Source organism: Urocampus carinirostris, chromosome 10 (genome assembly GCF_059441175.1).
Source record: "Urocampus carinirostris isolate Australia breed hairy pipefish chromosome 10, RoL_Ucar_1.0, whole genome shotgun sequence".
In the NCBI taxonomy this organism is placed as follows: domain Eukaryota; kingdom Metazoa; phylum Chordata; class Actinopteri; order Syngnathiformes; family Syngnathidae; genus Urocampus; species Urocampus carinirostris.
The window spans coordinates 12,907,214-12,922,169 of record NC_142358.1 but is presented as its reverse complement, the minus strand read 5'-3'; the positions used below and the strand labels follow the sequence as shown (position 1 = coordinate 12,922,169).

Here is a 14,956-nt window from a genome sequence, read left to right as displayed (position 1 = left end):
GAATCTTCCGTGTTTCTGAGTACAGAACAAGGCTGTAGTGTTTCACAAGTGCACTTTCAAAATGGCTGACAATTATTTATATACCAAAGGGGTGGAATAGAGAACTGAGTGGAAAATTTGTACGGCACCAGCATCACACCAGTCCCTTGCCCAAACTGAATCTTGTATGTGGTTTGATAAGACTCAAGTAAGACCCCCCCCCCAAAAAAAAAAATTAATCAGAACACCATTATAAGATTATCGAGATTGTATTGGAATGGAGAGCGATGGGCACTACCAGGCTGTGCTTGCCCAAGACACACCCAAGAGAAGTGTTGCCCCAACAACCCTAGTGGTTAAGGGATACAACCACACCACTCCACACCACACCATAACCAACCAAGTGACCATCCATCCAGGCGGGCGGCCAGCCAGACAGCCAGCCAGCCAGCCAACCTGCCAGTCAACCTACCAACCAACCAGCCAACCAACCCACTAAGCACAACCCACCAACAAACCAACCACACCTAGATCAATGAATATAGTAAGGCGAAAAGTGAAGAAACAATGAGTAAATAAAATATTGCAAAATAATGATGATTATAAGGTGCATTAATTACCACTAAAAGTTAACTTGATTAGATTATTGATGTTTCTGATTTAAAAAATGAGAAGAATATAACTAAAAACTCACACAATTAGGACTAAATCAACACATCAAAATGCCAACACCAGAAAATGCTTATTTAGAAGCAAGTGCATTCATGTGTATGTATATATTACTTTATCATAATTACAGCTGTCAGCATGAGCATGTATTGTGTATTAATACATATTTGATTACCAAATAATTATTAATGTTGAATAAGATTCAAGAAGTGTTCCTAAAATAGATTACAATGAAATAGTATTTATTTACACCAGTGCTTTTAAAAATTATTAAAAAAAAAAAAAAAAAAAAAAACAAGGGCATTTTTTTCGTGGGGGACTACTTTACGTTTCGCGGAAGTAGTTGAAGTAGGAACTTAAGTCAATGGCGGAGGGGTAAAGGGAAGGCTAGTTGCCAGAGGAGAAGCAGAAGCTTTACATTGTGCGGTCAAATTAGATTTAAACTAATAATCAAGATTAAACGTTACGACATTTTTCAACACTTTCCGGCGAATTTTCTCTTCATTCTGGATTGTGCATCCAGTATTTTTCCATTTCAATTTCAATTCAATGCATCAGCAATCTAGCCGTACCCAGTAACGATGTCTGGTGTTGTGCGAGGCCCGGCGGGGAACAACGACTGCCGAATCTACGTGGGCAATCTCCCTCCCGATGTCCGAACCAAAAGCGTGGAGCAAGTCTTCTACAAGTACGGCGCCATCCGAGACATTGACCTTAAAAGCCGCAGAGGAGGGCCGCCTTTCGCTTTCATTGAGTTCGAAGACCCGCGGTAAGTCCTTACTGATAGCTGAGCTCCTAAGCCGCCATTTTGTGGCTAACGGCTAATAATTATTAGACTTGTATACACGATCCTCTGAATGGAGTGCACTTTTACCGAAGCTGTTGGTTGCCTCACTAATGTTGCTTTATTTTTTTAATACAACATTTTATTTCCTTTAAAGACACGTGTACACCATTCCATAATGCATGCGAAGAACTCGTGTTTCTCTTTGTTTCGATACTCGGTCTCCTAGGTAATGGTCTTCTGCAAAGCGTGATTTAAGGTAAAGTGATTGTCTTATTATGCTAAGGTAGACATTTGACCTACATAGTCCTAAACTGGTTAATTTATGCGTATAATTTTGGGCCTATGACACATTGCATCTAGAAATAGAATTGACAGAATTTTGGCACCTTCCACGGCGTAATAAATCATTCGACTAAGTATATTTCATTTGCCACATTGACTTGAAGTTATACATGTTTTTATTTGAGAAGCTCAGGTATTTTTTGGTTTGAATAATTTTTCTCGACACTTTTAACAGCAATTAAACATTCCCTATTTCATTATATAATTTTCCAACAATATGAGGTTTGAACATTTTTTGTCGACATTTTAACAGCAATTAAACATATTCCCAATTTCATTATATCATATTCTAACAATATGAAGTTTGTGCTTTTAAGTCAGGTGGTCCGAAATTTTAGTTTAATATGTTCGCGTGAATGCAAGTTTCTTCTATTAACAATTAGGTCTTTATTACGCAAAGAACTTTGTTTTAAAACGAGATTAGACACGCAATTCATGGATGAATATGTAATAAAGACTATGTAACAGAAATATGAAAATTCTGAATGTCAGGATAAACATACTCTAGGGCAGGGATGTCAAACTCAATTGCACAAGGGGCCAAAATTCAAACCACACTTAAGGTCGTGGGCCAACCAGGATAAACGTTTTAACACACTTAAACTGAATGTTTTTGGAACATAAATATGAATAAAAACAGACAAGAATATTAAATTTAAACCTTAAATCACTTTTACAGTATTTATTATTTTGCTGTAATTAAAAATATCTTGTTAAATTATACAACATAGAACTTAACTTAAACAACTTAACATTAAAATAACATTCCAATTCCTTTGCTCCTATGTCAATGTATATATTGGAAAAAACTTAAATATCCCAAAAGATTTTGCTCTCCTTCATATATCTCCTTTCAAAAGTAGAAATATGAAAATGCTACACAAATTATTTTGTAAAAACGTCACAACATTCTGCAAACAGGGAGCCTGATGTGCGCAGTTGGGCTGTTTAGGCATGATTGTGTCCCAAATCTGAATATCCCCGAAAAAATGAAATTATGAAAATTAAGACTTAAAAGATAGAGGTAGATAGAGTTTGTATGGCAATTCAATGTCTTCATTTATAGCGTTCTAGGTATCAATGCTTGATTTGATTTTGCTTTTAACTTAAAATATAACCTTGATACCCTATTTAATATTATTGTTTTTTTTTTTAAATACACTCAAAGGTTTAAACTGAATATTGTACTTAATTTAATTCCAGAACAAACTTTTGAATTAACCGTAAAAGTGTCAGGTTTTTTTTTTAACTTCTGATTTTTCTCTCCGCTCTCCAATAATTTCCTGTTTTAAAAAAAAGCATCTGAATTTTTGTCGTTATTTATTTTCAGTTTCTCTTTGTGATAATGTCCTTAATGGTAAAAAAAAAAAACATTTTTTTTAATTGTTGGTTCTTAGCTTCTCCCCAAAATCCAGAGTGGCAAAATAACATGCTTTCAATGCTTGCATATCCTTTGCAACTTAAATCTTCGATTTGTAAACAGGGACGCCGAAGATGCTGTATATGGCCGAGATGGATACGACTACGATGGCTATCGGCTGCGTGTCGAGTTCCCGCGAGGTGGCAGAGCTTCTAGAGGCGGCGGCGGCCTCGGTGGTGCAAGCGCCGGGGGAGGATCCAGGGGGCGATATGGACCACCGTCCAGGCGCTCCGATTACAGGGTGGTTGTTTCTGGTAAGGCTGTCGCATTGTCGCACTATTGTTCTGATTTTAGCTGTCATGTTTTATTTTAGTTTTGTTCGAAAGAAGTCTAAAAGGAAATATTTGAAAGGCTTTTTGGTTTTTGAGCTGTCAAGCATAATGTGTATTGGTGTGCATGCTTGCAACTTTGACAAAAGACAGCAAGAGAAGGAAGAAACAGAAGTATTCCAGGCTTAAGACTTTTGATGCTATAAAAAGTGCAGTATGTGTTCTTGCTCTCTCAGTATAAAGATGTGAGCATAATGGGAAGCATGAAACGTTTGAAACAAGAGACAAAATCTGTGCATTGCAGGGGTTTAACTCTTTGTCTCACTGTCTTCCAATATGCAATATGAATTTATGAATCGGGTGGTTCAATTATTAAGATTTTTGAGGCTTCCCCCTCCATTTAGATTTGAAGAATATTAGTTTTTAATGAGTGCATTTGTAACAAAGCAAGGTCTAATATTGAATTTCATTCAAATACAGTTTATGCAAAGTGCAAACTCACAAAATAGCACACTTAAACAAATATAAGTCTAAATTGATACAGTACTTAATAATTTTTGCCTCACGCGCCATATGTGACCTTTCATCGTCAGAACTTTTTCGACTCCTGAGATAAGTTGCACAATTCTCTGATTTTTGTAGGAACGACTCAAAAAAAATTTGGGGGGAGGGAAGTAGTTATCCTGCAAAATGTTGTGCTATATAATATATTTGAAGAATATTTATATATATATATATATTATATATAGTGTTATTTTGATGTTTCAACTGGGTTTTGTTGCTTTTTATTTTCATTTAAACCAGGGTTTCTGTGGTTCCTTAATAAATTAAATGCCTTTTAAGACTTTGTTTTCTTAAAAAAATGGCCTTAATTGGCATTGAAATGTCTTGAATGCAATTTTCCAAAGTTTTAAAAATATATTAGCAAGATTTAGATTTCTTTTGAAGATTTCTTTGTCTTGGGTAAGACACAGAACCCCTAATACCCCCAATAAGCAGGTTAGCGCCTTACATGGCTGCACGGCCGCTATTGGGGAAATGTGAAGCACAATGTAAAGCGCTTTGGGAAGTCTTGACTTGAAAGTGCTATATAAATGCAGATCATTTCATTTCATAAAAAATTATGTAACATTTATCATTTGTCTATTTTAATAATTCCCCGATTTACTTTCGTGGCAACATTGCATGACCACAATAACGGAACTATCAAAACGGTGATGTGGTTTCGGTCGGGCCTTTCAGCGCAGCCGCATGTCATAGGTCTACCCACACTACACATAGTAACTTTTGACAGAGACGTTTACTTTAGACCATTTGAAAGTGTACATTTAATGAGAAGTGGCTATCGGACGAAGGTTTTTCGCCAAGGCTAAAAAGCTGTGTCCGGTAATGTGTACGGGGCACGGTGTATTGTGTGCAAAAAATATTTTTTTAATTTATTTACTTTTTTGTTTCAATTTTGTGTGTTTTTTGTCTGCTTGGTGTCCAATGTTATTTCAAAGGGATTTAAAAATTCATGTATTTACTCGCCTCAAGCTTTAAGAACCCTGATAAAGGTTTCCCTGAGTTTGTGAAAATCTTTTTTTGTGTGTGTTTGTTATTAAAGTAAAGCTGAAGTGTGTTCAAACCTCACCCATTTTTCTAAATACATAAAACGGAGTGCAAAAACAGGAATGAGCGTGAGATCACTTTCCAAACCCACACTTTCAATTTTTTAAAGACTCAACTAACTTAAAGTAACTAATTGGACTGCATGATTTTGTAAAAAAAATCATTGTGATTTTTCGAATCAGTATTGCAGTTTTGATGTGATGAGTGGTTTTATAAGAAAAATGCATTGTCTGTACTATGTATTTATTTGTGAGTAATGACATGCTTTAACCTCAAGAAAACCACTCCCTCTTCCGTGGTGCTTTTTTTAGGGTTGTTCTCGGCTGACCTTTTTTTTTTTTTTTTTATCAATCGATGCAAGTACCTAAAAGGTACTAGATTTAGACTTACTCAGAGATGACGTCGTCTCCAACTGAAAGTATGACTTTGACAAAAACTATAAAGATATACATAAAAAACTTAAAACAGAATTGCAGTTAAATAAATGGTCAGTAAACAAAAGTACGACAACATCCGAGGGCTTCTTTTAGAGTAAGAAAGCAATTTAGAGAGCGGCTGGGTAGCCACACGCAGCATCGGGTAACCACGACTTCAATAGGGTCTCGGTTAATGATTAAAATTCGATCGTCCCAAATGTAGCAGCTTTCCTCAAATTGTAGCTCCAGGTAATTTGTTTCATGGGTAATCAATCTGGCGTAGGTGTCAAGCAAAGTTTGTCAAGGGTGGATTGTGAGAGTTGTTAGCCCAGCCGTAGAAGTAGGAAGGACTTGAAGCCTCACTATTGTTTTCTCCCCCGACAGTCGATTCCTGGACGCAAAAGCAATCTATGGGGCACCTGCTGGTGATCACCATTTCTTTGACCTCTTATGACTTTCCTCACAGTCCAATTTAATTGATGAATTACTTTTCAATGTAATGAGCCACTAAATCTACTAGCTGTTGCGTTTGTTTTGGTGGCGCCCTTCCCGGCTGTTTGACTGAGAGCATACACCTGCCCATCACAATTGCGCAAACAGCCACACCCAACCAACACACACTGGTCTCCGATTGGCCGGCGCTGTTAAAACCCGAAGTGTGACGATCCTGGTTGGTCAAACACAATATAGAGTAGTTTCACCTACCTGAACTCACACATCGTCTTACTAAGCAGGCAGGTTTCTCGTTGGTAAATGGTAGCCGATGATACAGCAACTAAATTATTGCCGGCTGAAACTTCACACCTTTATGGGATTAATAGTTTAACGTGACATGGCTGGGATATATTGTCGTCTCTATCTCGTAGTCAACATTTCAGATTACAAACTGCTTTGAAACATTTGTGAGTCTGAATGAGAAGCTGTCTTCTAACAGTCGGTCAGCCCGCACATATTTTTAGCTTACCTAATCTGTCCTGCTTTCTCAAAAGTTTGGACACCCCTGATCTAAGATTTAAAAACGTCTTCTCACCTGTGATGTAGTTTTTAAAGCATCTGTTTTCATCTGTGTAAATCAAATTCCTGACAATGATTGTGTCTATTTTGTGTGTTCAGGGCTCCCACAGACCGGCAGCTGGCAGGACCTGAAAGACCACATGCGCGAGGCAGGCGACGTGTGCTACGCTGACGTGTACCGGGACGGCACCGGTGTTGTAGAGTTTGTGCGCAAGGAAGACATGACATATGCCGTCCGAAAGCTCGACAACACCAAATTCCGCTCGCATGAGGTATGTTGTTTGCATTTTTATCACTTGGCACTGTGGATTTGTGTGTGTGTGTGCCAAGTGAGGTGAGTACCCTTGTAGGCACACCAACATCACTCCTCACTCCAATGTGCCCCCTACCCCTGGATGCATATCTACGCCCCCTTATCTACATTGTTCAGTTCTTTTGTGTGTCGCCAGGGAGAGACGGCGTATGTTCGCGTGAAATTAGACGGTCCCCGCAGCCCAAGTTACGGACGATCACGTTCCCGCAGCCGCGGCAGTCGGAGCAGGAGCAAGAGCCGCAGTCGCACTCCCAGTCAAAGGTGGAGCCGAAGCCGCAGTGGTTCCAGAGGACGTGGACGGGCCTCACCAAACTACTCGCCGCGGCACAGCGTCTCACGATCCCGATCTCGCTCCTAAAAAAAATCTGGTGGCGTTATACCCTTTTGATCCCAACCTTCCTGGCCTGTGATGTAACTAGGGTTGCAAACGGGTGGAACATTCCTGTCATGGTCAGTAATGTTTCCAGTATATTTCCATGGGACATCAAGCTTTCTAATTTTCGGTTGATGTTGTTAAATACAGCTTAGATTTTCCTGATTTAATTCTGCCTGCCATAAATTTGATTATTTAAAAAAAGTGAATCTCTAGGTTATTTCTATGCGAAGTGATGATTATGTTTTTAAACTAATACGAAACCAATTGCCTCTCCAGCAGCTAAGGCACAGCGTTGAGTTTGTATAGCGTTGTTAGTTGTTTCACGTGTAAAACTCCATTCTGTCAACTATTAAAATAAACCAGTTAAGATATCAAATGCCAAACATGAAAATATTGTTTCCCCTTGATTAGTGAAAATTTGTGTTATGTAGAAAATAGTTCATCCTGATCATAATATGTAGTGTTGATTTCTAATGTAGGCTGACTGATCAAAGCATCATACCGTAACATTTGGAGTTGACATTCTTTTCCTGATCTGGGCCGTCTCAAAACATTAAGTCCGGCCGGCCCCAGAGCTAAACTTTGTTTGACATCCCTGTATTATGCCATCAGTCTCTAATTTGCAGATATGCAGAGATTTTGTATATTGACCAAATTAAAAAAAATAGTGTCTTGAAAGATATCCAATTTTGAGGCAATTTGAACAACACCTGTTTCAAATTTAATACAGAAAGTGTTTATCAGGATGAGCGTTTTTCAGACTTGACAAATCCTACATTTGAGTTTCAACATAGACAACAAAACGTGAGGACAGTATTTCAAACTTCTTTGAATCCCATGGAAATTAAAAAAATTTTGCAACCCCAGATATAGCCCATTATATTTTTCACCCTTGTACCTTGGATGAGCTTGGAGTGTAGTGACAAAGCACCGCCATTCTCCTCCCCCTTTTCCCTTCTCACACAAAAATGTTGGGCCACACAATATTTTTGCTCGTTATCGTGGGGAAAAGTTGTTATAGGAAAGAGCCACGATTTTTTTTAACTGTATTTTACCTTGTGTCTTCCTTTAGACTTCAGAAGAGAAGGATTAAAGTGATTTGGAATAAATGGTGGAGCACATTTCATTTTTATGGTCAGGATAGGACATCATATGGAGGCCATGGTATGCTTCACATTCCGTCGATATTGTTTTATTCTTGTCGTGCATGTCATAGAATTAAAACGTGCCTGTTTGGCCTACACTGACAAAAATGTCTTGTGATGTAACATCTTTGCTCTCAACTGTAAACAAAACAAAAAACGTTTCATGCATTGTGTTAGGGATTTTGTTTCCTGTTCTTTCTCGCATTTTGTTTTTCTTTTGCCCCCAGTTTTAGTATGTTCTGTTCTAACGTGCTGCCTCTGATTTTCTTCCTGGTATTTCAAGGTTTTGATTGGAGAGGAGTGGCTCAGTGGATCGCAATCCTTTGGAGCTGGATCGATTTTTAGGAAAAGGCGTTATAGGCAAGGATGGATGCTCGGGAACGGGATCAGTTTTCCAGGATTTCCCTACAAAATTTTAATTAGCGGGGCAACCGGAGCAACTTTTTCCATTATTTTTCACAATAGCCTGCTACCTGCCTATCCTTTTTATAACGTTTTTTCAGTAATAATGGCAAACAAATTGACAAGAGAATAACAGAGGACCAGGAAGTTGGATCAAAGGATGGAATCGTAGATGCCTGGTATGCGGGGATATTTGGGAGGGTTTCATATTCGATGCTCGTTTGAATGTCAATTTCTTTGCTTAATCATCCTTTTCTTCTAGCATTTACAATAAAAAACCATCAAAAGAACACCAAGTTTTGTGATCTTTTCCCCCACCCTTCTCTGCCATAACCAAATGTTTGAAGAAATGAGCTAGAACACCAATATGTTTGAAGAAATAAGCTAGAACACCAATAGATTGTTTTTAATATCGAGCACAGAAGGTTGTAAAACAACTGAAATGTATTCAAATAAAGCTTGTCAGGAGAAACTGTTTATACGTCACAGGCTAATGAAGGCTAATGATGCATTGTGGGAGGAAATAAGATGCCGGCATAGAAGAGCTGCTGGAAGACGCCCGCACAGTGCGGAGAGGCGGTGACTCTGGCCAATAGGACGACGCATATCGTAACGTAGGGGCGGGGCTTGCCAGCGGAGAGAGCTAGCGTGGAAAGCGAACGTACCTAGCTCGTTGCGTATAAAAAACATCAGAAAGTTAAAAGCAATTAGAACACAGCATCTTGATAAACTTGCCGACCAACGTTGCTATTTGGGATATTTAATATCCTTTGGTGTCAATTAAAGGTAAGGCTGTATTTATATATCTAAGGGCGAACACGTCTTGTATATTCAACACTAGATACAAAACGTGTTTTTGGGATATACGTGGAAATTGTAAATTCGGTCATGGCGAATACGAAATATGCTTCTGTGCAGAATTGATTAAGCTATGTAATGTCAATCCACCTGTATCAAGTTTGCCGTTTAAGTCATGTATGTCACGCGTTTGAAAAAAATTAAAAAGCCAATAACGACACAAGATTATCTTATGAGCAATGCTACATGTTTAGCTCTACTGCAGTGATAGTCTCGTGTTTGATTGGCACGCCATTCATGTGCCTGAATTAAACTCCGTCATAATTTGCTTGCTTCTTCTCCCATTCACACTTGCACAGGCTCCGTCGTTCTGCACTTCCCTTATTGTCATCCTCGCCGTCGTCATGACTGACAGAAAAGCCGTCATCAAGAATGCAGACATGTCCGAAGACATGCAGCAGGACGCCGTGGACTGCGCCACGCAGGCCATGGAGAAGTATAACATCGAGAAGGATATTGCAGCCTATATCAAGAAGGTGACCTAGTCACTTCTCATTTCTGTCAAAAGAGGTTGCTTATGCACATGGCTAGTAAAGGCGGTCTATAAAAATGCACTATTCTGCATCAGTCACATATTTGTAAACTGATATGACCACTAAACTTGCACTGATGATTTCACGCAGAATACGGATGATGGATGTTTTGTTTCAGTGTTTCTTAAAAATGTATTGAGCCAAAGCACACTTCTCCCCCAAAAATATTTAGGCACACTGCCCGATCAAAGTGTTTAAGAAAATAGATACACCCCCACCCCGATCTTAAATTTGTGTTTTCTGGACTATAAGGCACACAGCCTGCAGAGGGATATGTCCTGCCAGGCAGTACTCACCCAAGGCACACCACAGGAAATGGGGTTGGGAGATCCTCAAAAAAAAAAAAAAAAAATTCAGTGTTCCTTATAGTCCTTTGCACCATATTGAAACGTGAGTTACAAAAACTAAAATTGGAAATGCACAATTGCAATAAAATGCTACTTCATATTGTAGCCAGCCAGCAATGAATGAATGAATCTTTTATTTCTAGCATTGCAAAATCTTGTTTCACTACTATCAGTGATTTTATATTCATGCGCCTTATAGTCTCCTTTTTGCCTATTTTTAATGAAAGAAAATCCCAACAGGCTTCTTAGTGAAGGTGTGCATTTTTCCAAAGCCAGAAATGCATAAAAATTGAATGTTTATAATGAAATGCTACATCATCTGGTAACACTTGTATATTTGTTTGATCTTTGCCTCAATTTTAGGTATGTGATTGTGACTTTCCTGTTTTTTGCCACTTGTCTTGCAATCAATACATTTTCCAGATAGCTTCCTGTTAGCCTGCGTGCTCCGAAGGGCTTCCAGTTAGATAGTTAGACACTCTATTCATCCCCGTAGGGAAATTCACACTTCCACCAGTCTCCCTTGTTGTTTATTAAACAGATTAACATGATGCCCTCTGGGTGCTTGTTGTAGTTTAGCATAGTGGATGACGTCACACGCTAGTCCAAAAGTTCGACGTCCCTGCGGTAGATGGAAATCTTTGTGCCCAGGGATACACTACCTCGTGTTAGCGAGTCCACATCCTCTCCGATTCCCGCAGGCTTCCGCGTCTCTGTCTAACGGCGCTGAAGCCGGTTAGCTCCGGGTGGCCACACATAAGCGTCCGGGATGCTAAATGTGAGCCACGTTTCCGTTAAACACAGCAACTGCACTCCCTGTGCGCTTTGTTTTTCACCAGCACAGCCAGTTCGTCGGTCTTATTTGGTATAGAGTTCGCGTTTACCATGATTACGGACGGTACCGAAGACTTCTAACACCGCTAGCTGCTTAGCTAGCTCCGGCTCTTCATCTACGATAGGCCCCCTCATCACGCCGGCATGAGATTTTTTCAGGGCAAGCAGTTGATTCCTCGAATAAACGCATTTTTGTGCGTAAAACACCCATGTCCATAGGATAGAAAGTAATCCAAAGTATAGTTGTCAAACGGGATGATAAACAGAGGAAGAAGTAAACAATAAATCACAAAAAGTACGAGATAACGGGAGCTGCTGAAAAGGTTGCCGCTTTGATCTGTTTAGTCTAGGTTAGCCCCGTTAGCAGTAGACTCGCTGGCCAGCCTGCCTTACTCATTGTTTTTTCTCCCAGCTGGTTTCGTGTTTGTTGCTTCCATGGGTGACGGTTATCCTGGTTGCTTACTGCATGTGTTCGGTCAGCCAGTCTCCCTTTTTTTCCGCTGATTGGTCCCGGTTCGTCCCTATATCGTAGCCGGCTAGCCTGCCGTGTCCCGGCTGGTTTAGTCAATGTTAGCTCTCTGTGTGATTTATTATTATTATTATTGGGATGCTCGTCATTTATTGTACCATCGCTGCACCAACCTATGTCACGTCACTGAACTTTTTTTGATCAGTTTACAAGTAAACCAATAGGGTAACTGGCTTGCTGGTGTGATTCACATGACATCAGAGCCCAGGAATTTCTTCAAAATGCATTTTATAGGCAAATGATTTTATATATATAATATATATATATATATATATATATATATATATATATATAATCTCCCCCACTTAAAAGTGCTAATATTCACTTTTTTCCCTCTTCAGGAATTTGACAAGAAGTACAACCCTACTTGGCACTGCATTGTGGGTCGAAACTTCGGCAGCTACGTGACTCACGAGACCAAACATTTCATCTACTTCTACTTGGGCCAGGTCGCCATCTTGCTCTTTAAGTCTGGCTGAGACCTTTCACCCCATTATGCCCTTTTGTTCTCTGTTTTGGTTTTGACGCCTGGATGCTATCTTAAGGCCAAGGCATCTTGTGCCGTGAATGACGAGGATGCTGTGCTGCATAGCTGAAAACTTTATTTCATACTTCGATCCATGTGAGATGACCCGTTGGTGTCCAGTTGAATGCAACACAATATTTTTGTTTAATTTGTTGAATTCCGACGTGTTTGCAAGTTCGTTATAAAATAAAAGAAGGCTGCCCAACTTTGCAGTTTATTCATATGATGAGGTGTCCTGACCGTATATTGTCACAGCAATTGGCACTTATTTATGTGACCAAAAAAGTTGGGTTCTGGAACTTATTCTATAACATTTTACTAATCAAAGCAACGAACTTGTATTTTTTTCCATGTATTGCTGTCAGAAATTTCAACTTTCCAAGACTTCTTTCCATTAACACAACTGTTGTCGTATTGTCAAATTGGTTAAAGAAAAACAAAATGATTGGGATTGCTTTCACAAAATGGTCGTACCAGTTTTCCACCTTGTTTGCATGCACTTTAGCGCTTCAGTTTACCATGGATGGCATTGTTGAATTAGCCTTTAAATAATTTTTGTTTTTGCATGTTTTCTAATTGAACAACACTTTAATTTTCCTTCTATTTGCAAACAGAATAATTGGATACAGCTTGTATAATTGCAGCTAGTTTGTCAGGCACTCATGTGGTTTATAATGATATTGTATTTCAGTTGTCGGCTAGGACCAAGCATTTTGACTTAGAATTTCAACTGTCTTTTTGAAACTCCAAAATGTCTGGTGTGATGCTAAACATTGGCTTTGACCTTTTTTTTCTTTCAAAAGAGAAGTCTTCCTGTTAAGTGGAGTTTGCCTCTGGCATGTTGTCGTTATCTCTGTTGTAAATATTAAAGCTGCTACTCGCACTAAGCACATCTCGCCTGAGAACAGTCACTTTACCAATTACTGCTAGCTGTCGCCAAGAGAAAATGTATAGTAAAGTAAATAAAACTTGATAAACAGCAGTGAAAAGTCATTTTTGTCGGTTAGTACTGTTTTTCAACCCTTTTTGAACTAAGGTACATTTTTATTTATAATAAAGTTCTGAGGCACACCGTCCGTAGAGAATGTTTGAAAATGAAGTTGTCAAATATTTCACTGTACCACCTCATAAGCAGATAATTAGTATATAAAAAGAAAATATTTAAAAGAAAAAGGAATCATGTGCTTCATTTATGTTTTGATTTTTTTAGAGTGCATTCTTAAACCGCTTTGCTAAACAAATTAAGTTATTAAATGTCCTGTGCTAGCTCATGAGCAGATTAGTACATCAAAAGTATATAAAAATCTACTGCCACCTACTGATATGGATGCCTATTACAGTTCCTCCTCTGAAGATAGAAAAAATACTGAATAATGGCCTGATTTTTTATGAAAGATAAAATTGGGCAAATTCCAGTGGCACATTAAACAAGGTCTCGGCACACTGGTTGAAAAACACTGGTTTAGAAGGTGAGCTCAGCGATATGGTAAACGGCTAAATTCTTACATTGAAGGTTTTTTATAGAAGCAAATGTTAGTATTTCAGTTTTCACATGAAAAAATCGCTTTAGGGCAGCATGGCGGCGCAGTGGTTAGCGCGTGTGCAGGCACAGTTCTAAGGTCTTGGGGACCTCCTGTGTGGGTTCAAATCCAGCTACTGGGCTTCCTGTGCGGAGTTTGTATGTTCTCCCCGTGCTTGCGTGGGTTTCCTCTGGGCACTCCGGTTTCCTCCCACACTCCAAAGACATGCATTTCAGGTAGATTGGCCTGTCAAAATTGTCCCTAGGTGTGAATGAGCGAGCGGATTGTCTGTCCCTGTGTGCCCTGCGACGGGCTGGCAACCAGTTCAGGGTGTCCCCTGCCCACTGCCCGATGATTGCTGGGATGGGCTCCAGCGCCCCCGCGACCCTACTGAGGATAAGCGGTGCAGTTAATGAGATGAGATAATCGCTTTAGAGGAAAAAGAGTAATTGTAATTGCATGCTCCGGTTATGTTAATCTAAGTCTGTTAAAAAACACTGAATTTTACATTTTAGTAGTATGCAAACATCCCATAATATCTGAATCGTGTTTAAAAGGACACATTGTAGAAATATCTTTTTTTTTTGTAAGCCAATGGAATGCCAAAATATTTTAGGCAACATAGACAAATGGCTTAAAACCACCATAAAGGAAAGTGTATTCTGTAGGGTTTCTTAGTGGTGGAAAAAAAAATCATTAAAACTTATCTATATATACCTTCATGTTATCAAATACTCGTACGAGAAAAAAGTTGTATTTATCTTCTAAAATGAGCCTCGCCTAGAAGAAGCAGATGTAATTATCTGCCATATTACGGTTAAAGATACCGGTATTGAAGCAAAACAAAAAAAACATTTTGAAAGGCGGCTTGGCAAACAAAAAAGAGAAAAAACTGCTGTTTGGTCACCGAGTCTCCATAGTTCGTCTTCTTTGTGCCTTTAGCACTCATCTTTGGTTTCATGACACAATTCAGCAACATCTAGAGGCGAAATACTACACACTGTCCCTAAAACTGTATTTATGAAATATTTGATCGAGTAAAGTTATTCAATTGGTCAACAAACAC

General features: G+C 39.1%; 2 protein-coding genes across 5 annotated transcripts; both read left to right on the top strand.

Moving 5' to 3' along the window:
- Nucleotides 1-1,002: 1,002 nt before the first annotated feature.
- Nucleotides 1,003-9,033, top strand: srsf1a (serine and arginine rich splicing factor 1a). Of its 4 annotated transcripts, XR_015851456.1 has the most exons (6): nucleotides 1,003-1,417; nucleotides 3,261-3,451; nucleotides 6,607-6,779; nucleotides 6,957-7,188; nucleotides 8,269-8,360; nucleotides 8,625-9,033. XR_015851456.1 is itself a non-coding variant. In XM_088344912.1 (5 exons), exons 1-4 carry the CDS (start codon nucleotides 1,230-1,232, stop codon nucleotides 7,176-7,178), a joined length of 774 nt encoding a protein of 257 aa, XP_088201038.1. In that variant the 5' UTR covers nucleotides 1,003-1,229; the 3' UTR covers nucleotides 7,179-7,188; nucleotides 8,269-9,033. The 4 variants fall into 4 exon arrangements, 2 of the variants coding, with proteins under 2 accessions (XP_088201038.1, XP_088201037.1); XR_015851455.1 differs by having other exon boundaries at nucleotides 6,957-8,360; XM_088344912.1 differs by having other exon boundaries at nucleotides 8,269-9,033.
- A 327-nt stretch (nucleotides 9,034-9,360) lies between these two features.
- On the top strand, nucleotides 9,361-13,262 carry dynll2a (dynein, light chain, LC8-type 2a). Its single transcript, XM_088344914.1, has 3 exons — nucleotides 9,361-9,529; nucleotides 9,901-10,077; nucleotides 12,186-13,262. Exons 2-3 carry the CDS (start codon nucleotides 9,946-9,948, stop codon nucleotides 12,321-12,323), a joined length of 270 nt encoding a protein of 89 aa, XP_088201040.1. The 5' UTR covers nucleotides 9,361-9,529; nucleotides 9,901-9,945; the 3' UTR covers nucleotides 12,324-13,262.
- Nucleotides 13,263-14,956: the final 1,694 nt, after the last annotated feature.

Excerpts from the sequence above, each read along its gene's own strand:
- srsf1a (XM_088344912.1), top strand. The coding sequence starts at position 1,230 with ATGTCTGGTGTTGTGCGAGGCCCGGCGGGGAACAACGACTGCCGAATC. Across the intron at positions 1,418-3,260 it reads ATTGAGTTCGAAGACCCGCG|GGACGCCGAAGATGCTGTAT; the intron begins GTAAGTCCTTAC and ends ATTTGTAAACAG. Across the intron at positions 6,780-6,956 it reads CCAAATTCCGCTCGCATGAG|GGAGAGACGGCGTATGTTCG; the intron begins GTATGTTGTTTG and ends GTGTGTCGCCAG.
- dynll2a (XM_088344914.1), top strand. The coding sequence starts at position 9,946 with ATGACTGACAGAAAAGCCGTCATCAAGAATGCAGACATGTCCGAAGAC. Across the intron at positions 10,078-12,185 it reads TTGCAGCCTATATCAAGAAG|GAATTTGACAAGAAGTACAA; the intron begins GTGACCTAGTCA and ends TTCCCTCTTCAG.